The sequence below is a fragment of the Silurus aristotelis genome, assembly GCF_946808225.1.
Source record: "Silurus aristotelis genome assembly, chromosome: 19".
Classification (NCBI taxonomy): domain Eukaryota; kingdom Metazoa; phylum Chordata; class Actinopteri; order Siluriformes; family Siluridae; genus Silurus; species Silurus aristotelis.
The window spans coordinates 15387834-15411105 of record NC_139592.1 but is presented as its reverse complement, the minus strand read 5'-3'; the positions used below and the strand labels follow the sequence as shown (position 1 = coordinate 15411105).

The window sequence follows — 23272 nt, the reverse complement described above, 5'->3', positions numbered from 1 at the left end:
AGACACAGCTTTAAAACTCACAATTCTACATGATTAATAAATGTATATTTCATTAATGCATTTCATTAGCAATTCCTAGCTGGTATTTACTCTCTTAATGATAGTTGAAGGAGGAAGGGTGTATTTATTTTTCCCTCATCTCGTTTGACTTTAATTCGTTTTTGTTGTCATCTGAGGTGCTTAGGTGCTGAGAAATAAAAAAAACATAGAATTAAAGGAGGATGTATTTTCTTTTTCCAATGACTGTCTACTGAGATTTGAAAAGGGGTGTCAGCGGGTTTATTCAAGACATTAACATGTATAAATAATTTTAGACCACTCACTTTAGATGATCTGTAATCATGAAGTGCTTTAAAAGACTAAATTTGTACCACCTTAAAATGTTGAACAATGTCATACAAGTTCACTTCCAGTTTACACAAAGAGCCAACATGTCTGTGAACTATGCCATAAATTTGTCTCAGCACTACATATTGCAGCATCTAATTAGCTCTCACACCTACTGTGTCTGTCAAAAGTCTGGAAACTCCTAGTCTTTTATCATTCCCCCCCCCCCCCGTTTTTTTATATGCAATAAACTCGGGAAAAAGACACACAAGAATAGGACAGTGAATATATATACACTATAGACATTTTTGTCTCTAACAAAAGATTTATAGGAATGTCTGCATTAAGTGGTACATTATAACTCCCTACATGTTTTAGTCTTTTGTTATTTTTGCACTATACAGGAGACCCTCTCATTTGTGCTGTAACATTTAATCTGATTGAATTTCAAAAAACAAGTAAATTTTTTACTTGTAAATCAGTACTGGAGATTTCATTAAAAGTTGTTTATTACTGTCTGCAGAGGAAAATTATTACTGTGGTCTAACAAGGACAGAAAAAGGACTAGAAGGCCACAATGTACCACTCCTTTAAGAGGACAAGCACCTCAGGCTGCCTTCGCAATAGACACTTAAATAGGCCTCAGCTTATAGCACAACTCAGTGACACAATGACTAAAGTGGGCAAAAACACACAAGGATTGGACAGTTAATGATAGGAAGATCGTTCTGTGGAAAGAGTCTAAATTTAAAACTTTTGCGTATAACAGAAAAGCTTATGTAAGATGGAAAACAGGAGAGATGATAGCAGACTGCCTCACACCCACAGTTAAACATGAAGGTGAAAGCTTAATAGTTTGGTGATGTTTTGATGCAGAGAAGTTTGGACACTTATTTCAGGTGAAAGGAATACTGAACCAACATGGCAACTATTCCTTCAACGCCATACAATTCCATCTGGACTGTGGCTAATTGGAACCAACTTCACCATACAACAAGACAACGACCTGAAGCATACTTTCAAGCTCTGTAAACATAAAAAAAAAAAAAAGAAGCAAACAGTCAGCTAGAGTGTTATCTATTAAAGATTGGCCTGCTCAGTCACCAGATCTAAACTCTTCTGAACTACTGTGGGATAAATGGGATCACAAGATCAGGAAAGAAATATAAAACTAGCAAAGAGCACCTTTTCGGCAAGTTTACAAGAGGCATTGCAAAGTAAATGAATTCTTGGCAAAACTGTCAGCTGAATGTATGGAAAAACTCAATGGGATGCCAAAAGTGTACATAGCTGTTATTCATGCTAAATAAACATTAGCATCTGTACGTTTTACTATTTGTTAGGTCAAATCTTCATTCCTTCAAGATTAGAGTGGCTAAGAGAAGCTTAAAAACTGTTTTCAGCCAACGACCCTGCATCAGTGTGGACAGGCCTGAGAGTCATCACAAGCTACAAGACACCATCCCCCAGCTCTGTAGGGAATCAATAACTATTTGATGACCTGAATGAGCTTGCAGATTTGAAATTCCCTGGTCTCACAACCATTCCGACTATCAAACTACTCAAGTGGAGCTGCACACAGTTCTACTCAGCCATCATTGAGTCTATCCTGTGCAGCTCAATAAGTGTCTGGTTTGGTTCAGTCACAAAATCAGCTCGAACAGCTGAATGAATTATTGGTGCTCCCCTGCCCATTCTTCAAGAACAGCAGGACAGCCAGACACAAGAGAAGTTTCTTCCATCATCTACCTCATTGTACAATCAAAATAAGTGTTATACCACTTTTCACTTATTTATTTCTGTATTTTTCTGTGCAATAATACTTTTTATTTATCTTTCTTTATTAAAAAAATGTGCAATAACACTCAAAATTGTTATTTATGTATTTCTATTTCTATTTTATAAAATAAATGCGCAACTGGAAACAAATTCCTTTGAGTGCAAACATACTTGGCAATAAAGCTATTTCTGATTCTGATTAAGGTATAAAGATATTTAGTTTTGATGCTTTTTTTATGCCTTGTGGCATAAAAACAAAAGGAAATTGCATGTGTCTCTCAAAAATGATAAAAGACTTTTCAAAATCTTGACAGGCTCATGGAAATTTTGTATGGCCACATTCTATTTGTGGATTTTGTCCCTGACCTGCAGATATCTTATGCTAATAAGCTAAGGTCTAACTTTCTTTTACAACAGGAAATTGTGGCTTTACTACATTTCAGACCCAAGATACCTTAACAACAGTTAACACAACAAAGTTTGTGTTCTTTTTCTACTCAACAATGACTGCTCTTCTAATAATGACTCCATAAATCTCATCAAGACTGCACAAGCTTGGTGGGACTTATAACAACAATATTTTAGTGTCCACTAAACATAAGAAAACTGTGTGGTCTGGTCTCATGTTGTGATGCTAACAACTTAGAGATGATAACTGGTTACAGAAAGAAGCGGCTGCCACACCTTTATAACAATAAACAACAATAGTCAGAAGAGCAAGGTCACATCATTTCTTGACATCATCATCCAGAAAGCCCACAGATGAGACAGCAATATTAACACAAATACCACAAATGATGTCTTGTACTGCTCTGTACTGTATTAATTTGCTGGATTGCTGTCCTGTGACACTATACCAAAATAATTCTTTGTTTAGTCTGCACTTGGGGAGAAATAACAATCTGGTTTTGATACAGCAAAATGAGTCATACCTTTAACAACTCCTTATCTGCAAAGGACATTATTCCTTCAAATATAATGACACTGGCTCCATACACAGTTTTCTAGAAAAAAAGACAAATAATTACAGCACAGTACATTATTATTCTGTATATACTGTATCATACAAACATTCAGATATGCACATATGAAAATCATGTTATTTCAGCATGTCATCTTCTTTAGTCTTATTCTCTGCAAAATCTTTGTACACGTATTCTGTATATATTACTATAAATACCATATCTTATTACCTACTGCACTTTCTGTACATTAATCACTTTTACCCCTGTACATATGGACCCACACTGTAAATAGGCCACTTATGCACTTCTGGTTAGATGCTAACTGCATTTCATTGGCTCTGTGCATGTCCTTTGCACAATGACAAAGTTGAATCTAATTCAAAATTGTGTAAGCGCTAGACCTTTAAATTCCATCACATTGTATGGATACCATGCTATTTACTGAGATAAACTGAATTTATTTATTTTGTTTGTAAAACAAACGTGCAGGCATGCATGTCGGAGGTACTTACCCACTCTTTCTGACGGCCATGTGTAGTGAAGTCATACACTGGGATCTTTACACTTTTGCCCTGTTTAAGTTTTCGGAGTGTGTGGACAAGCAGGTCAAAGTCAAATGCATCTGGATGGTCAAAATTGTAGTCATTGCTTGCAGCTAGCAACTGCTGTTCATTCGAAAGGACCTATTCAGATCATAAAACAGTAAGATCAGAAAAAAAAACAAATAGTCAAATATCATGAAAGGAATAAGGATAAATGACAACTATAGTCAGTGAGGAAAAAATGAAATGTAAAAGTGAAGTAAGGATTTGAACCTGTAAAACTCTACATTTTCTATTATTTTAATCAGGCACATAATATACACTCACCATTTTATTAGAGGCAACAAGCGAACTGCCCCATACAATGGTGGGATGAAATCAATAGTATAGCAGAGTAAAAAAGCAGCACAGAGAAGTGGTGGAGATACACCAACAAGGGTAACCCCAGATATGTTAAATAAATATAAATCTACTGCTTATATTTAGAATTTAATATATTTCTTTAAAGATGCTTTGTATTAAAATATATTGAGAATTAGAAATGAACCAAATGAACTATGTGCAATCACTTACCATTAAGGTAAGCTCTGCTCAGTAAATAGCGTTTGACTTCTTGTAAAATGACACTTCTGTAGCTGAACAACTGGACACCCTAAATGCAAGAAAGGCTGCCAGCCCTTGAACTATCCCTGGCTGTATTCTGAAAAATTTCACTGCACTGAAGTCATGGTGTTGACCTTCATCTTCACCAGATCTCTAGTTCTGTCTCTTAGCCCCACTTGTTTCAAGTGGTCTACCAATGAATGAATCTGGAGCTAATTAGAACCAATTTTTCAATACAAGACAATGACCCGAAGCACATGTCCAAGATCTGCAAGTGTTATTTAAGAGCAAACAGTCAGCTGAAGTGTTATCCATTACAAAATGACCTGCTCAGTAACTGCACCTAAATCATATTGAAATGCTCTGGGATGAACTGGATTATCCAAAATATCCAACTAGAGAGAAGGGGTGGGTAATATATTCGTAAGAAAGTGACTACCGGTATTATGTTGCGCCATGGTATGTATTTTGCTATACAGTGAATACGGTTAAATATTCATGAATTCTAATTTTGCATTTGTATAGTTTTGTTCAATTTGGTACTATTTACAACTTTATCCACAAATAATGACCAAACAGAGTCAAAACCTTTTGTCCTCTACTGTGTCCGACTCCTTACTACACAGGCATTGGTAATCAAACACAAAGAGCATTGTAACAGTTAAAATGAACAGAGCACAACCGATACTCATGCAAAGGCAACTGCAGTTTGCGAATTTGTGAGATTTAACAATAGGAATGACAAGATAAGAGAACATGCAGGAAGTTGAAGAGCACAAGGAAGAATTGGTTAAAAAGAAAAAAGGCTCCTCTGTCATATTGAACTGGTTTGGGTTCAAAATCTTTGACATCAACCAACAAGTTGTGTCACTGTGTTGTTCTAACCAAAGGTGGACAGACCAGCAATCTCTTTAACCATTTAAAAACCATGCATGTCCTCAAATATAAGAAATGCATCCAAATCTGAGCAGCTGATATTTTTCCGGAGTTGGAGCATGCCTGAAGACGATTACAGCTACCATTCAGCAATCGAAGTCTTTATTCCGATACTCTTGATGACAAGATGAGCAAAAATGGAAATACATAGCAAGTGTACACAGTAACACATCACATAGCGAAGGACATGGTGCCTATTTAAACTCCGGAAAAATAAGTTTTTAAAAAGTTGATTCAATCTCTGGAACCAAGATGCGAGATCCCCAGCCATGATTCATTTAGCCAAACATGCCACAGCTTTACACCGAATGTTGGGAAAGAGTTTACAGCAAAATAAGTAATGCTGCGTTTTTCTAGTTATATGTTTAAAACACATTTTGCCTGTAATTTAACTAAGGTCTTACAAAAAAATTTTTCCCTCATATCGCAATAAAAAAAAAATCAATATTGTCTGGACAGAAGATATGGTGATATGAATTTTAGCTCGAATTGGCCACCCACAAGCGAGGAACACCTCTGCAAAGTTTTAAAGAGGTGTTTCAGCTGAGTGTTTAGAGAGACTTAATGCCAGGATGCCAAGAATGTGCAAAGCTGTTATTCAAGCTAAGTGAATATTATAAAAAAATTAAATAAACAACATAAACAAAAGGAAGTCATTAATGGATCAGCAGACTGGCACCTGCGTGTCAAAACTCCTCTTCACTATTTAGACTGATTAATATCCTACAAATCCATATGCTCTGAAAGCCCTCTTTCTTCTACTTTGTCCTCTCTGATACGTTTTGTTTTTGTCTTAGTGGTATTCACTCAGAAAATATCCTAAATCCTTGTCCTTGATGTAAATAGGTGGCAACAGCAGACTGTTCCACTCCTGTCAGCCAAGCACAGGAATCTGAGGCTGGACCAAGTGGACACAAGCTCATAGACTCTGGACAGCTAGACTTCTTCAACAGATTAGACCTGTCATGATAATTACTTATGCTAGACGATATATCGTTCCAGAAACAATTGCTATAAATGATATTACTGTCGTTTTTTTTGTCTTTGTATGACACATATAAGCATTATGTATGGCTGAACGTTGTGTCAATTAAGTAAAACATTCAGCATTACAGAAGTACCATCATTTACATTTTTATCTCTATGTATATTTGTTTAAATCATTTCAGCATTAACACAGACTAGCATGCTAGTGTTTTTTTCAGTGTTAGAAGAAGCATTACTTTCAGAGGAGAGAGTGTGGGCTTGACTAGATTTAAATGTTAATTACAAGTCACATAATATAAGCAGTATTCTATGATGAAATGCTTAATTTTGTTTTAGATATTGTGATCAGAAGTTTGTGAAATCCCAGCAAATACCAAGCTGCCACTGAGCTTAAGCTAAGCCTTAAACCAGGGGTCAGCAACCCGCGGCTCCGGAGCCGCATGCGGCTCTTTCATCCCTCTTCTGTGGCTCCCTGTGGCTTTGGAAAATAAATAATGAGTATTTAAATAAAATGTATTTTATTTTAGTTCGTTAGTTTTTAAAATGTAATTCTAAATTTTAAGATTTTGGTGATCTTGTAAAATCTAAATAAAACGTGTTAAAGTTTTTTGTCGCTCTTCATTTGCGTCACAACCACTAATGTGCGACACCCACCGGCACGTGACTTCTTAAACTTTTCGACCCCAGGTAGGCCAACTATGGAGAATTCTAAGAAAAGTGTCTGAAGAAAACAGAACGTTTAATGCTACGTGGGCAGATTCATATGCTTTCACTGTTGACCAGACTGGTTTACCAGTATGCTTAATATGTAATGAGAAACTAGCAAACAACAAAAAGTCAAATGTCGCAAGACATTTCCAGAATAAACACGCAGCCTTTGCTCAAAAATATCCAGATGGAGATGAGAGAAAAAAAGCCGTTTCGGAACTGATGCGGAAGGTTGATCTGAGCAAAAATAATTTCAAGAAGTGGATGAAGTCTGCAAATTCAACTACATGTGCTAGTTTTGTGGCCGCTCGGGAAATAGTCGGCCACGGAAAGCCGTTTACAGATGGAGAATAAATGCAACACATTATGGTTTGATTATACATAGCATAAAGGCAAAAAAAAACGTTACATGTAGTGTTATTTCAATTTAAATGTCAAAAGGGTTTTGTAGCTCCCAGTGTTTTCTTTTCTGTGGGGAAACAGGTCCAAATGGCTCTTTGTGTGGTAAAGGTTGCCGACCCCTGCCTTAAACCCACGAGTGCTCTGTTGTATATATGAGACAACAGTAAGTCTCTCTGGATAAGCTAAAATTTAATATCCCAATATCTTACTTTGTAAAAGGAGTCCATTGAAAGGAGCACAACCCAAGGAACATCCAAAGCTTCAATTATCTTCCGGGCTACTGTTGTTTTACCAGACGCACTCCCTCCACAAAGACCTGTGAGTAGATCAATGAGAAAAGTTTGCCTTTTTTTTTTTATACCTTCAACCTTACAATGACTTAACAAACAAACTTTGAGAAAAGATGGTCCTGCATGTGTTAAACAAAAAACTTTTATATTATAAATAATCAGACTGGATTATTAGAGTAATTAGAAGTATAATAAGTAAGTATACTTACTTAAGTGTTGGAGAGAACGACTTCTTGAAAGAGTGCTAAAGACTAAGTAATCCCCTTTATTAAATACTTTTTATTTTATTAATTTATAGTTATTTAATTATCTTAAATATCTGGTTCAGACAAATCTAAAGTTGTGCACATTTGTAGTAAACATAGCCAATAAACATTGGTTTAGTTTACTCACCAATGACAAATGCTTCTTTGGATTGGGTGCCATGTTCATTGTACCAGGGTGGACGACCTGCTGTGTAAATGGTTCTCTTGCTTGTACGCAGCAGGGGGGGTTCTGATTTGCATTGGCTGGTGGTTCGTTTGCGTGGTGAAAGACCTGTGTTGACAGATGGGAGAAGTCTGTCCAGGGAGCCTTCACCTCCCCCGCTGTGAAGTCAAGAAAACAACAGACAGAAATGTTCACAAGTTTCTTTCTTTTATAAACTATGAATGGGAAACTTGAAATGCTTTTTCTAAAATTACAGTTTTAAACCTTCTGGATTTAATGCCATTTAATAACTGCTCATCTTGGTGATTCCACATACAACCTATGCTAAGGTTTACTTCTATTTAGTATCTGAAGTGTTGTATCTTAACTCAATCTTCTGGTCCTCCTCAGAGTTTAATAAATATTGTGCCTGAATACTGTGGATCTATGTAAATCTTAATCTAGTCTGATGATTTTCTCAGCTATTTGAATTGATTGATAAATAAAAATGAAGAAAGTACTTTGTTTCTAAACCTCCCAGTTCCCAAGATATGTCATGAAACATAAAATCGTGCAACAATAAATCAATACAATTAGGCAGCTTATACTCATCTTTCTTACCTAAGAAAGGGGTTGGAGTAGCAATATCTACATGTGTGTAATGCACGGTTTGGTCTACATAACCTTCCAAATTTTTTTTACCCTTTCACCCCTGTGTAGGAAAAATGCTCTTATGACAGACCTATAACATGTGGTCTTGTACACAAACACATCTTTCCAGACCAGACCAGAGTGAGAAGATCTGTGTGCTCAAACATGAATAGCACCAGCAAGTAGGGTTGGGTTCTGAGAACCGTTTTTATTTTACTGGTACATAATTGGGTCAATACCAGACTACAGATAAGCTTCTGTACAAATTATACTGTTATCGATACTGGCATTGTTTTATCTCTGGCAACACTAATAATATAATATAACAAAACACACCATCTACCTCAAGCAATGCACTGTATTTGCTATGTCACTGCAACTATCCTGCCTCAGCCTCAAATAGAAGTAACATCCATTAAAAAAAAAAAATCTAGTTAGTACTAGTAGTATTTGAGGACACCATTAAACAGCTCCGATAGTTAATTGCTGGAACTGCAGAAAAAGAACAAGAGCAGCCTCTAGAGGTGAATTACAAATGCCACACTTTTGTTTTTACATGCAAGACTGCACACTGCACAGAGACTATATTAATTTATACTTTATTTATTAATATAAATACATAAATATTAATAAATATGAATTTTATTAATGTATATATTAATTATAGAGAGTATCATTGATAACAGTACCGATAGGTACCAGGACCGATAAGCAGTATTGGTACGAGTATCGATAAAATGTAAACGATACCATCCCTACCAGCAAGTGGGCAATTTTTTGTGAGAATAGGCCAGACATAAGTGGGTCCCTACAAAGCCTATAGTTTTGTGACAGTATCTTAGTGGTAATTTGGCTGATTGGCATATTCGTCAAGCAATAAAGTAATTGTCAAACTACATAGCTATATCAACTTATATCTTGGTATGTCCACATCCAAATTTTGCACATGACCTCAGAATCTTGTTCTTTACAGAGATGTCTTCTAATGATCTTTCTCTTATAAAGCCCCACAGTTATGAAACAGCCTTTCAATTAGTGTTTGGGACTCAGAAGTCGAGGCTAAAAACATATTTATTTAATCAATTAATCAAACATATTTATTTAATTAAATATCAGTAGATTAGTTGGGTAAAGGAGCAGATCTGGAGGGATCATGGATATAGAGTGTTTGGTGAACTGGGATATTTGTATGCTGTCGTCCCCTCACTCTCACACGTTCATTCAGGTTTGTTAACGGTGGTTTGGTGGGCCGTCTCTTATCCCAGAGACCCCTCGTGTCTGTGTTACCTTCTGGCTCTCCCTTTTAGTTATGCTGCCATAGCGAGTCTTGCCAGAGTCCCCAACTGCACAGTGTCCTTTACTTTTATACAACAATCAGGATACTAAATAATCATAATATTAATAATAATTTTTTTTTCTATCACCCCTCTTCCTTCTCTCTTGTCCAGCATAGATGATCTATTGGATTGTGAGCTGTATAATTCTGATGTTAAATAGACACCTTAAATATTAGTCCTGTTTCTCAAACCATTGCTGCCAAATTTTTGCCATTATACTGTTAATTAGATAAAACTGTTTCCAAAAAGGGGTAATACTGGTCTGCAACAGCATTTAGCTAGGTGTTGTTACTGTAACTTTCATATGAATACACTGCTGACACTGCATAATAGTGTAATCTCTGCCACACATAAGCCTTCCAGGTAGACATGCACCTGGGTAGCCACATAATGCTCAAGAAAATAAGATTTATTTTACCAGGCCATTGTCTTTCATTACCCCTGGTCCAGTTCTGATGCACACATACTAAATGCAGGTACTTTAAGTGGTTGACCATGGTCAGCATTTGCACTCTGAATAGTCTGCAGCCACTTATGCAAGAAGCTTAAATGCACTGTGTATTCTAACACCATTATATCACAATCGGTATTAACTATTTCAGCAGTTTTTGTCACAGTAGCTTATCTGTGGGATAGGATAAGAAGAGCAAGCCTTCAATTCCCACACGTATTAATTACCCTTGGGAGCACACAAACCTGTCACTGGTTCACTTGATGTCCACATGTGGCTGGACAAGGTAGTTACTAAACACCGCAAGCTAGGAAACACCCCACCTCTCATTTAAAAAAAACCTCCAACCCAAATCATATGGGTATCTCAATTTAATTCGTATCTTGTCATTACTATTGTCAATTTGTCCAGCATCCAACAAATGAACTTTGAGAAATAACTGTTCACTTGCAGACTAATATATTTCCCTATTGATAGTTTATATTGTAATGAGATTGGTGATTAATATGCCCTGAAACTGCGGATTTTGCATGGATTGAGACAATCAAGGAAAAATGTAATTTAATTGTAAACCTAATTTTACATGGGATCTGGAAACCTTCTTCCCTAAGCAGAAAAGAATGAAATCAGAAAATACTGAGTCCCAAATCTACTACTGATGTTTTATGATAATTGGTCAGTGTTAAGCCTATGAAATTTTTGGTAAATCTGATTGGGTGATAAGCAAGTGAAATTGGAATCATTATTACCTTGATTTTTTTGTATTATGAGAAGTACTCATTATGCTTGCCCTGCTTATCCTTTATCCTATTTTTGCAACACAACACAGCCACCTGTAAAACTAAGCAATACAGTTGAATAAAGTTCATCAATTTAATTATATACCATGGAACTAAAAATGCTGGTGGGCTTTTTTCCCCAATTGTGGGTCAGTTGGTGTTCTACCAGTTTTCATAGATTGGTATTAGAGTTTATTTTCGTTGTGAATTTACTTTGTTACAGCATAGTAAAACATATTGACACATACTTGAAGGCATATTTTTGGGAGGCAAATGCATAGTGACAGTGAAACATCACACTGTTTGCCAGTGTTACGTGAAAGCACTCAGATGCTTAAATGTCCAAAGCCTCCCTTCATTCCGGTTGTTGATAATTCTATTTTTGTCCAGATGGATTTAGTTGCCTTGAAAGTTATTATAGAACACTTGAGAGGGACGCACTCTGTCCTCAGAAATACCCAGCACTATGAAGCAGTTACACAAGACATCTTATCCAAGATTTAATCCTTGAATGAGAGCTTTAGTGCTTACTTCACATCATTCTACTAATTAGTTTAAACACAAGGGAACAAACAACACAATCATTCAGTTAATAGTAGCTGACAAAAAAAAAAACTAGACACGTGTATGTTCCTTTTGTTTATATGCAACAAACTATGTAATTTAATAGGCTTAATGGGCAAATCTGCTCTAAAGACATTGAGCTGTTAGCCGCATGAAGCCGTAATATCTGCCCAGGGAATTCTTGCATGTTACCGCTATAGCTGCGTATATATCCCCCTTCGCTGACGGCGAATCGGCATGCGACGTCCTGCATTCTGTTGTTAACAGACTTAACACAGAGACCAAATGCCCTTCTCATTATCTCTGGAGATTTTAATCATGCCCCTCCACTCTGCCCACATTCACCCAGTATGTTTCATACCACACCAGAGACAAAAAAACACTGGACTTATTTTATGCCAACTCCAAGGAGGCTTGTACTTCAGCATCCCCCACCCCCCCTTGGGAAGATCGGATTACAACCCAGTTCATCTCCTACCTGTGTACAAACCCCTTGTATGCAGACAACCAGCTGTCTCACACACAGTGAGGACATGGTCGATTGAGACCAGTGAGGCTCTGTGTTTTAAAACAACTATGTGGGAGGAATTGTGCAATCCAAATGGGGAGGATATTGACAATTTAACAGACTGTATTATGGACTAGATCAACTTCTGTGTGGAGAATACTGTACCCACCAGGACTGTACAGTGCAACAACAAGCCATGGATTTACCTTGATATAAAGACTCTCATTAAAGAGAAGAAGAGGGTTTTATAATCAGGTAACAAGGAAGAGCTAAAAACTGTCAAACATGTATTTATTTATTTCCTGTACAGTGCAAAAAAGATAAGGTGCTATAAATCACAAACTAGCATTTAAAACATATTGGAAGGTATAAGGTGCTATTTAGTGCAGACCATCCCATAAAACATTTTCAAACAATACAACCACTGGAGGTGGCATAAATTGTGAATTCTGTAGACCACCCTTAAACATGAAAACTAGTGAAAGGTATGCCTCTAATATAGTCAAAGTCATATTAAATGTTTTTTTTTTATATGGTTTATGAGGTACTTATGCCTGGGGTATTACCTGCAGTAGACAAGCGTGGAAAACTTGTATAATTCCATAACTCTAGAAAATATAAGTTTCCTAATTATTCGATTTCTTTAAATATCTTCTAATTAAAACCATAATAAATGTTAAATAGAAAAAAAAATGTAAAGCTGAAAGTGGCTGCTTTAATAAGTAAAAGCATCTACAAGTCAGAAACCTCACCACTTCCACACATTACAAGTCACATGCTTGCAAGCTTGAAGAGTGATGGTGAAGCACACCGTGCATCATGTTGTATAACGTTTTAAACAATTAAAGAGACAAATAAAAATAGTAGAATAATTTAGTTTTTCAGTTTATATTACTTTTTACAACAAATGCAGATTCACAGAGAGGCAATGTGGATTTTGCAATTCTGCAGTGCTGATTTCATTCTTAGATTTTACACTCATTCATGACACACTTTTTATTACAATTAGATTTTTCATTATGTAGTATAATATTTTGCTATCCTCTGGCTCACCTGTTATCTAGCAAAAATAAAGAGGGACTGTGTTGGCTGAATATTTTGCCTACGATTTTGTAGGATAATTATCCAATAAACATACTTATATATATATATAGTGAAAAGAATTATCAGAAGAGTTGTCCAAGAGCCAAGGGCCACTTGGGGAGAGCTTCAAAAAAGACCTGGAATTGTTTCTAAAAAAAATAATAGGTAATGCACTCAACCGCCACAGCCTGTGTGCATGCTCACCACGCAAGACTCCACTGCTGAAGAAAAAACATGTTGAAGTTTGTTTAAAATTTTGCTGCACAACAGTTGTACAAGCCTGTGAAATACTGGGAGACTATAGTCTGGTCAGATCAAAATTTAACTCTTTGGATGCCATAATACACACCATGTTTGGAAGATAAATAGCACTGCACATCACCCCAAAAACCCCATTCCAACAGTGAAGTTTGGAGGTGACAAACATCATGGTGTGGGGCTGTTTTTCAGCATACAGCACTGTCAAAGTTATAATTATAATTGTATTGTATTGTAATTGTATATAAAATATAATTGAAGGAAGTATGAATGGAAAAATGTACAGAGACATTTCTTGATAAAAATCTACTGCCATCTACCAGGATGATTCAGATGAAACAAGGGTTCAGCAAGACAAGGAAACTATCAATTGGTTTTAGAGAAAAAATATAAAGCTGCTAGAATGGTCCAGCTAATCACCTGACTTGAATCCCATGAAAGACCTATAGAAAGAACTAAAGATCAGAGTTCATAGAAGAGGCCACAAAACCTCGATTTGAAGAATGTTTGCGTAGAAGAATTGGCCAAAATCACACCTGAGCAATGCGTGCAAGTAGTTTCTCCATACAGAAGGCATCTTGAAGTTGTCATTAACAAATCAAATAAAATTTTATTTGTCACGTACGCATACGTACAGAGTACGACATGCAGTGAAATGCTTTTTACGACTGTCCGGCATAAAAAGGAATGGGATATAAAGGGAATGGAATGAGGATAAAAATAAAACCAAGAAAAAAAGAAGGTACATAAATATAATAAGTATAAACTATATAAAATATGAAGATTTTTTTAAAATATGTGTATATACATAGATGCATATTGTAGATATTGATTAACGTGAATGTCTTTAAAGTGTCCGTGTGCAGTATGGTGTGGTATAAAGTGGCACTGTACTGTGCAAGTGCAGAGTTAAAGTGACAGTCCAGAGTTAAAGTGTCATAGTGCAAAAAAGTTGTGCAGAAAAGATGAAGCGAGAGGTCCAGTATTAGATCCTGCATGTTTCCTGGTTTAAACTCTGAATGGCCTGCGGGAGGAAGCCCCTCCTCATTCTCTCTGTGTTTGCTTTCAAGGAGTGGAAGCGTTATCCTGAACACAACAAAGAAAAGAGTCCATTGTTTGGATGGCTGAGGTCCTTCATAATCTTCCTGGCTCTGGTCCTGCACCGCGTGCTGTAGATGTCCTGCAGGTCAGGGAGCTCGGTGTGGATGGTACGTTCAGCTGACCGCACCATCCTCTGGAGGGCTTGCCTGTCCTGCATGGTGCTGTTCCCGAACCAGGAAGTGATGCTACCCGTCAGGACGCTCTCAATGGTGCAGGTGTAGAAAGTCTTTAGCACCTGAAAGGGAAGTTTAAAGTCCCTTAAGCGTCTCAGATGGTACAGACGCTGCCGGGCCTTCTTCATCAGGGTGTTGAGGTGACAGGACAAGACAGGTCCTGTGTGATGTGAACACCTAGGTACCAGAAACTGTCCACTCTCTCCACTGGAGTTTCGTTGATGTTTAGCGGCTGGTATGACCACTCCTGCTTCATGCTGAAGTCCACTATCAACTCTTTAGTTTCGCTGACGTTCAGGAGAAGATTGTTCTCTTGGCACCATCTCTCTAGGTTTATAACCTCCCATAGGTAGGCTGTCTCGTTGTTGTTAGAGATCAGGCCCAGCACAACAGTGTCGTCAGCAAACTTGATGATGGTGGTGGAGTTGGAAGTGGCCAAACATTCATATGTGCACAGTGAGTACAGCAGGGGGCTCAGAACACAACCCTGGGGAGCTCCAGTGCTGAGGGTGATTGTGGATGAGGTGTGTTTGCCCACCTGTATGGCTTGTGGTCTGTCTGTCAGGAAGTTAGAGATCCATTGACACAGTCCCAGTACCTCCAACTTAGAGGTGAGCATGGAGGGAATTATGGTGTTGTGTGTGTGTATATACATATACATATATATATATATATATATATATATATATACACACACACACACACACACACACACACACACACACACACACACACATATATATACATACACACAGTGGAACCCGGTTATGTAGATGTCCTAGGGGGTTGCCAAAAAGCATTGAGATAACCGATGATCAAGATAAACGAAAATCGATATAGCGGCAATATATTAATGTGCTTGAAATTTCTTTATTTACATGATATGCGTTAATAAATGAGAATGTGCATGCACGTGTTTTTGGAGGGTTTTTTTACACAACAGCGTTGCCACGATTTGTTTGATGAAGGCATGCTATAAAAATCTACATACGTTTGTTAACTGTCAGAAATCCACCTGCCGCGCCCCCTTCGGCGCCCCCTTCGGCATGGCAGGTGCTTTCTCGGCCGCTTTCTCTGAAGCTCCCGGCTTCAATCGCGCACATATGGTGCTCATTTAGCATCATCACCAGCTCCTATTTAAACTTCCACACTCTCACCGTCCGTTATTGTTGGTATATGTTGGTTCACGGTGGTCGTTGTTATCGCTCATGCGTATCCCGGTACGTGCCTTCCCACCGGCACTCTCTCAACGGCTGCTCTTTTCTTCCCAATGCGCATTGCGGATTCCCCCCCGATCCTGCCGGTGTTAATTCTATGCTTTTGCTGCTCATCCCACGTTCCGCGCTGCGCTCCTACCAAACGCAACATTTAACAACAAAAGGCATATGTGCACTAACTAACAGCAGATATTCACCAGTCTATAGATAAACGACGTTAAATGGCAAATTTCCCCCCCCTTGTGCTCGAGATATCAGGGTTCGGCGACATAAAAAAATCGACATAACCGATTAAAAAATGCTAAGACAAAGTGAGAATTTGTCAGTTCCACTTCAAAAACGTTGACTTAATAGGGTTGGCGAGTTAAGAGGATGTCAGAATGTCATTTGATCTTAAAAAATATAATCATGATTTGCACTATGAAACAGCACTTAACAAAGGACCAGCACTACAGGTTTGAACTGTTAAGTATAGAACCTAATTTATTTAAAATAACAATTTTCTTTTTTTGTCTCTGTGGCTTTACAAAAATGTTTAGGAATTACCTAAATTACTTATTTTTCCAGTCCCTCCATTTTCAGAACACAAAAATAATTGGACAGAGTTATAAATATAAGAATTCTTTTAATACTATGCACTCAATTCATTCCTGATATCTGGAAACCCTGAACATAACCAAATGTTGTTTCATCTCAAGGCACCTGGCCTTCGTTTCTGTTTACTAGTTTGCGAGTCTCTTTGCTGTCAGATTTATCTTTAGTGAAGGGCATAATCTGTTGCGTTAAGATCAGTAAAAACTAGTGATCTAGTTAAATTTGGATCAATACCTGCCCATGTTATAACAGAGTCTCTGCCAAAATTTGACAGATGATGTGGTATGCTTTGCACCCTGCCCCATTATTTTACCTCACATATACTCTACTCTACCCAAAATTCTTGTACAAGCTACCCTTGGTTTTATCTGTCTAAAGGAGGCTTTTTGGTCCAGCCTGTCTGTTTTTGCATGCGACCACTGATTTACATCTTAAGGTAAACCCCTTTGTATTTACATTTATGGAGGAGGCTCTTGGAAGACTTTGACAATGATACACCTACCTCATTTAAAGTGTTTCTGTTTCGGTTTTGCTGGACTTTCCAATCTATTTCTTCCTTTTAAGGATCAAATTGTTTGATAGGTCTGTTTATTTTTTTTTTTATTCTTTTGAGTCATAAATACTACATAAATAAATCACAGTGTAAACTGTGTATAAGTCATGCAGTATTTTTGCATTGCTATTTTTTGTACTGCCCTATTACATTACAAAAACAGGCTGTGGCATTTAAGCAATGGCTCATGGTATTAATGAGCCCGAAATTCACAAAAAAAACCAACAACAACAGTACACCTCCTTCACCAGGCTGGATCAACATTAACAAGGTGTTTCCGCCCACGGAACTGCTACTTACTGGGTGTTTTTCTTTACTGCACACTCTAGAGAGTGTTACGTGTGAAAATCCCAGATCAGCAATTATAAAAATACACAAAGCAGCTCATCTGGTACCAGCAATCATGCCAGTCAAAATCACTGTGATCACATTTTTTCCCATTCGGATGGTTGTTGTGAGCAATACCTAAAGCTGATTTTATGCATTAAACAGTTGATGCATGATTGGCTGTTTAGATTTTTGAGGCAGGTGCACAAGTGCTTCTAATAACAGTTCTTTACAGACTGACAGCCGAAACAAGAACAAGATCTGGCAGATGCAGTATAAAACAAAATAATAAAAAATATTAAGCATAGACCACATTTAGTGGAGTAACTGAAAATGTAAGAAAGAGAGAGAGAGAGAGAAAGAGAGAGAGAGAGAGAGAGAGAGAGAGAGAGAGAGAGAGAGAGAGAGAGAGAGATAACTAGAGAGAAACGAAGTAACTCAGGCTTACCTCCTGTCTGTCCTTAAAGCCCAGCAGCCTGAGATCCTGGCTCCAGAAAAGCCTGGCAGTGTGTTCATCGTGAGCAAGCAAGAGGGAAAAGGCACCTGACTGGGACTGTGCTTGTATATCAGCCAGCGTATACCAGGCAGGGTCATATACAAACATATGGGTACAAAGCTAATGTGCGTTAGCTAATAGCGTTACATGTCCTCTGTCAAGTAAGTGCCAAGCAAGAAAAAGGAAACTGCAAAACAGAAACTGATGGAAACAGAAACAAATACGAGAAATTCGAGGAGAAATTGAAAAAGAAAAAGGGAGGGGCAAGCGAGAGAGAGAGAGAGAGAGAGAGAGAGAGAGAGAGAGCAAGTGAGAGTGATAAAGAGAGAGAACTATAATTGAAACGTTTGTTTCGCTATTCTTTTTGAAATTATAAAGGAGATTTCTTGAGAAATGAAACTGCGTCAGAGCTGCTGCTCTGTGTATCACCGTCTCTCTCACTTCCCCCTCCCTTCTGTACTATACTGCCAACGTAAGAGGATAAGCTCTCTCCACAGAGTCTATTGGTGCTGGTATTTATAGCTCCAGGTTGGGGCCCTCCTACTTTCAGACGCACATAGCACCCTATACAGTCCTCTAACAGCACTGGGCATCTGGCAGTGTCATTATCACAATGGAGCAATGAAATAGAGACTTCAGGTATGCCTCTTATAAACTACATTCTGAGTAAGTGGGAGAGAAAAGGATTATTTTCTTTTTTGGGGTGAGCTATGGAGGCCAACTAACTTAATGGCACAATTGAGCAAAGCTGAAAGACAGGTGTGGCTGAACTTAGCATAAAAAGTTTAGAGCAGAGAGTGAATGATAAAACAAGATATTGGAAAGAAAGCAGTGCCTGTACATGGCAGAGACGGTATCTGTAGAGACATAAACCTGCCCTCACCTGTGTCACCTGCCTCACCCTATTAACCAAGCTTTCCCTCACGACACTGTCTGCATAGACATGCAGACAAAAATAAAACAAGAGCAGCATTCGCACTCAAAACCACATTATTTTTGCATTCTGTAGTAGTTATGTGTGTGCACATATAAAGACATTTAAACTGCAATATATAAACAGCAATATGAAACTTCACTGGACTGTCTGAATGTTTAGATAAAAGGGTTTTAACATTGCTTGTTTTCATTTAGCAGGTCTCTGTGATTTCAGTACTGAAAAAGGTCATACTGCTGTGCTGTGCATTATATGCTATTCTTCCGCAAATTAAATTAAAGAGAATATTTGTAAGAATTGTTCTGCCAAATTGGCAGGTTTTCAGGTTTTTTTTTTATTATTTTTTTTTTAAACATACCCTAAAGTACAAATGGCCTGCACAGGCATGATCATAAAACATCTAATGCCACTCCAGGCATGAGATCAAATTCATGACTTAGTAAGTGCATTGAATGCTTCCGATTCCACAAGTTTGTGCACACATGCGCTCGCCTACATTATATAAAAGCATTATTGCTTTGGAAATGATAAAGAATCTAAACAGTGCATACAACTGCAAGATAATACTTGCTGAGGATTTTGTTGAATTAAACAAATTTTTGTTAAATTCAAATGAAACGTGCTGCAGAATTTCAGAAATGTGCTACCGTGTTTGTGTTACACTAGAGAGCCACACCTCAAAATGCATGCAATCAGGCGTTTATAACATGACAGGCACAAACAACACAGAGTGTTGGTGGGAGCACTTTATCGCTACTGTGTCCACAATGTTATGTCCTCTTTGCTATGGCTGTGTTCACACCATTATGTCCTCTTTGCTATGGCTGCATCCACACTGTTATGTCCTCTTTTATATGGTTGCCAACACTATTATGTTCATTTTGCTATGGCTGTGTCCACACTGTTATGTCCTCTTTGCTAGGGCTGTGTTCACACCATTATGTACTCTTTGCTATGGCTGTGTCCACACTGTTATGTCCTCTTTGATATGGTTGTGTCAACACTTATGTTAATTTTGCTAGGGCTGTGTCCACATTATTATGTCCTCTTTGATATGGTTGTGTCAACACTATTATGTTCATTTTGCTATGGACATGTCCACACTGTTATGTCCTCTTTGCTATGGCTGTGTCCACACTATTATGTCCTCTTTGCTATGGCTGTGCCCAACCTATTATCTCCACTTTACTATGGCTGTGTCCACAACATTATGTCCCCTTTGATATAGTTGTCTTAACATTATTATGTCCTTTATGCTATGGTAGCATGCACACAATTAAGTCATCTTTGCTATGGCTGTGTCCACACTATTATTTCCTTTTTGCTATGGCTGTGTTCATACCATTATGTCCTCTTTGCTATGACTGTGTCCACACTGTTATGTCCTCTTTTATATGGTTGTCAACAATATTATGTTAATTTAGCTATGAATGTGTCCACAATGGTATGTCCTCTTTGCTATTGCTGTGTCCACACCAATATGTCCTCTTTGCTATGGCTGTGTCCACACCAATATGTCCTCTTTGATATGGTTGTCAACAATATAATGTTACTTTTGCAATGAATGTGTCCACAACGTAATGTTCTCTGTGCTATGGATGTGTCCACACTATTATGCCCTCTTTAATATGGTTGTCAACACTATTATGTTAATTTTGCTATAGATTTGTCCACACTATTATGTCCTTTTTGCTATGGCTGCGTCCAAACGTCTGCATAGATCTTCTTCTTCTTTAATGAATTCAACGAAGTCTTTCTTAGTCGTCCGATACGAGAAATGACACGTTACACATGTTAAGTTATATATGATAATGGATATAAATCGAGCTTTATAGCAGCCATTCTATTAGACGATTTAAAGATTACAAAACATCGTTTTTTACAAAACCAAAGTTTCAACTGGTTGCTATTGAATTATACCATGAGCGATTTCATGAGCCGTGAAGGAAACGTGATGCACTGTAGAGGTCCACCGGCACCACGGCACTGTAGCTGAGAGTTTGGGTAATAATATGGCTATACTGGCTATAACTTATCGGTAAATACGAGCTCAACCATTTATCCAAAAAACGTTTGTAATGTACCTTGAAGATCGCACTGATGATTTCTCACCGCACTCCATCGCTGAAAGCCTTCCTGGTGTGCACACGAGTAGGTGTAGTTGGAGTCAGTAAACGTCACAGTGTGCTGGTGCTTTCTGGGATGTATAGTTTCATTAGTGTGACTCTGCAAGCTATTTGAAGTCAAGTGACTACAACTTCCAAGCTTCATTTTAGTTTTCAACTTGGCATTCGGTTTTAGCTCGACAAATGGCCATACTCTTATATGGAGATGTCAAAACGAGATGAACAAATGTGTGGCCAAAAGATAGAATAAGTCACAGTACAGTTAGTCAACAATATTTTATTAAACATTTGCGGGTTGCTAATGCACAATCAATACAATGTTGGGAAAATAGACAACAAAGGGCTTAAAGCTGTTGATAAACTAGATTTTAAATACTTCATTGGAGAAATATAACATTTCCAGACTTAGCTCCAGTCATACATTTAATCTTTATAATAAGTCTTTTAAACTGTTTCAACAGACCACATATAATTTATTATTCTGCTCCCGTCATAAAATATTACATATTGTCTGTTGGTTAAATAGTTAAAATTGGGAAAAGAAAAGTAAATTAAACCATTTGAAATGAATCATCTAAACACTCCCTAAGGTACAAAAGCCACACTGCACAGGCAAGATAATAAAATATCTATCACCACTCCAACACTTCCAATTCAAGCCTATTTCATGACCTAATTAGTGCATAAAATTCACCCTCACGCACACACACACATGGATGACAAGTTTAACATGTACTTCAAACTGTATATAAATGCATACATATAAACCAAATTCATGGACACAAGGAAAGTAGCAAACAAGAAAAAATAGATTACAATTTACATTGCACTTGGGAAATACGAAATATTCTAAGCAGTGCATACAATTGCGATATAACACTCGGTAGGGCTTTTGTTGTATTGCTGTCAATTCAAATAAAACGTGTTGTAGTATTTTAACTTTAAACTAATGCATATGTGTAAATGGCAGACTAGGAAGACATATTGTTGAACTCATGAGTACTCATTACATGAGTATCTCTACAAGAAATGGATACAGTTGTCTTTAATTTACCAGGTAAACCAAAAAATCAGTACTGTATAATGTTACAAAAGGATTATATGGGAAGACACCTCAGACTGATTTTTTCTGCTTATATATGTATGTATACATGAGTACACCCCTTACATTTCAGCAACCATTTTAGTATATCTTCTCAAGGGACAATGCTATAGAAATTAAACATATATTTGAGAGTGGGCAATGTGAAACTTGTATGGCGGTATAGATTTACTGTCGACTAAAAATAACTCATACAGCCATTTTATATATATAATATATATATAATTGACTAAATCTGTATTGCACAAGAAGAATAAATGGCAGGGAAATGGCCACAAGCAAATCAAAAAATTTCAAATATATGCTCAGCTCCTCTCATATCTATGTAAGATGGGCAGAAGGAAACCACATTATTATCATTAGACTAAAATGGAGCAATCTGGTTTAAAACCAAAACATAATGTTTTGTGCAAACCAAATACAGCCGGGGAAACACAATTCCGATAATCAAGCACATGGTGGTAGGAGCATCATATTCAAGTGCTGCTTTTTAACAAGAGGACCTGGAAAGCTTGATACCATCACAGGCAACATGGATGGGGCTACATCAGCCAAAAATCTGCATTTAAATTCAACTTATATGGTCCAAGAGGTCAATGAGGAAAGCATTGAAAAAATTATTCAGGGGCTATACACTATAAAATTCAATGAACCTGATTGCTGTCCACAAACATTCCCCATCTAATTTGGCAGAGGTGAAGAAAGTATCCTATTAATTACGCAGTCATTAAATTATTTTTTTATTTTTAATAATTTATAAGACATTAAATACTGTATTTTAAGTTTTTTTTTAAGTATTTTAGGAGTCCAAAATAGGTACAAAATAATAAATAACTCTGATATTCGATGTTGCAAAACTTAAAAAAAGAATCACTGGGGAATGAATATGTTTGTTTTAGAGTCACCTTATTTGTAAGCACGGAGGCACTCGAGCAAGCATGCAGTGAAACTATACTTAAGAGCACTAAGGCATGTTTTTTACACATGCTTTTCCCTTGTTTACCAGCATCTAGTCAGCATCTAGGCTCAGGAATGAAGATGCATTTGGTTTTTAATGGCCATGCTTACTGA

At 37.3% G+C, this 23272-nt stretch overlaps 2 protein-coding genes across 6 annotated transcripts in view; one reads left to right on the top strand and one right to left on the bottom strand.

Moving 5' to 3' along the window:
• Positions 1–21189, bottom strand: part of uckl1b (uridine-cytidine kinase 1-like 1b) — a 36771-nt gene extending 15582 nt beyond the window's left edge. For 2 of the 5 annotated variants that reach the window (XM_083521212.1, XM_083521211.1), the window contains exons 1-5: positions 21058–21189; positions 7933–8126; positions 7459–7565; positions 3584–3754; positions 3039–3110 (exon numbers count right to left, since the gene is read on the bottom strand). In XM_083521212.1, the coding sequence (XP_083377338.1) occupies positions 3039–3110; positions 3584–3754; positions 7459–7565; positions 7933–8126; positions 21058–21095 (582 nt within the window). In that variant the 5' untranslated portion in view covers positions 21096–21189. Of the gene's footprint in view, positions 1–3038; positions 3111–3583; positions 3755–7458; positions 7566–7932; positions 8127–17991; positions 19261–21057 lie in introns of those variants that run through there. The other 3 variants (XM_083521210.1, XM_083521208.1, XM_083521209.1) reach the window with 3 other exon arrangements.
• Positions 1–23272, top strand: part of LOC310715085 (uncharacterized protein) — a 401686-nt gene that overhangs the window by 287186 nt on the left and 91228 nt on the right. The window lies entirely within an intron of this gene.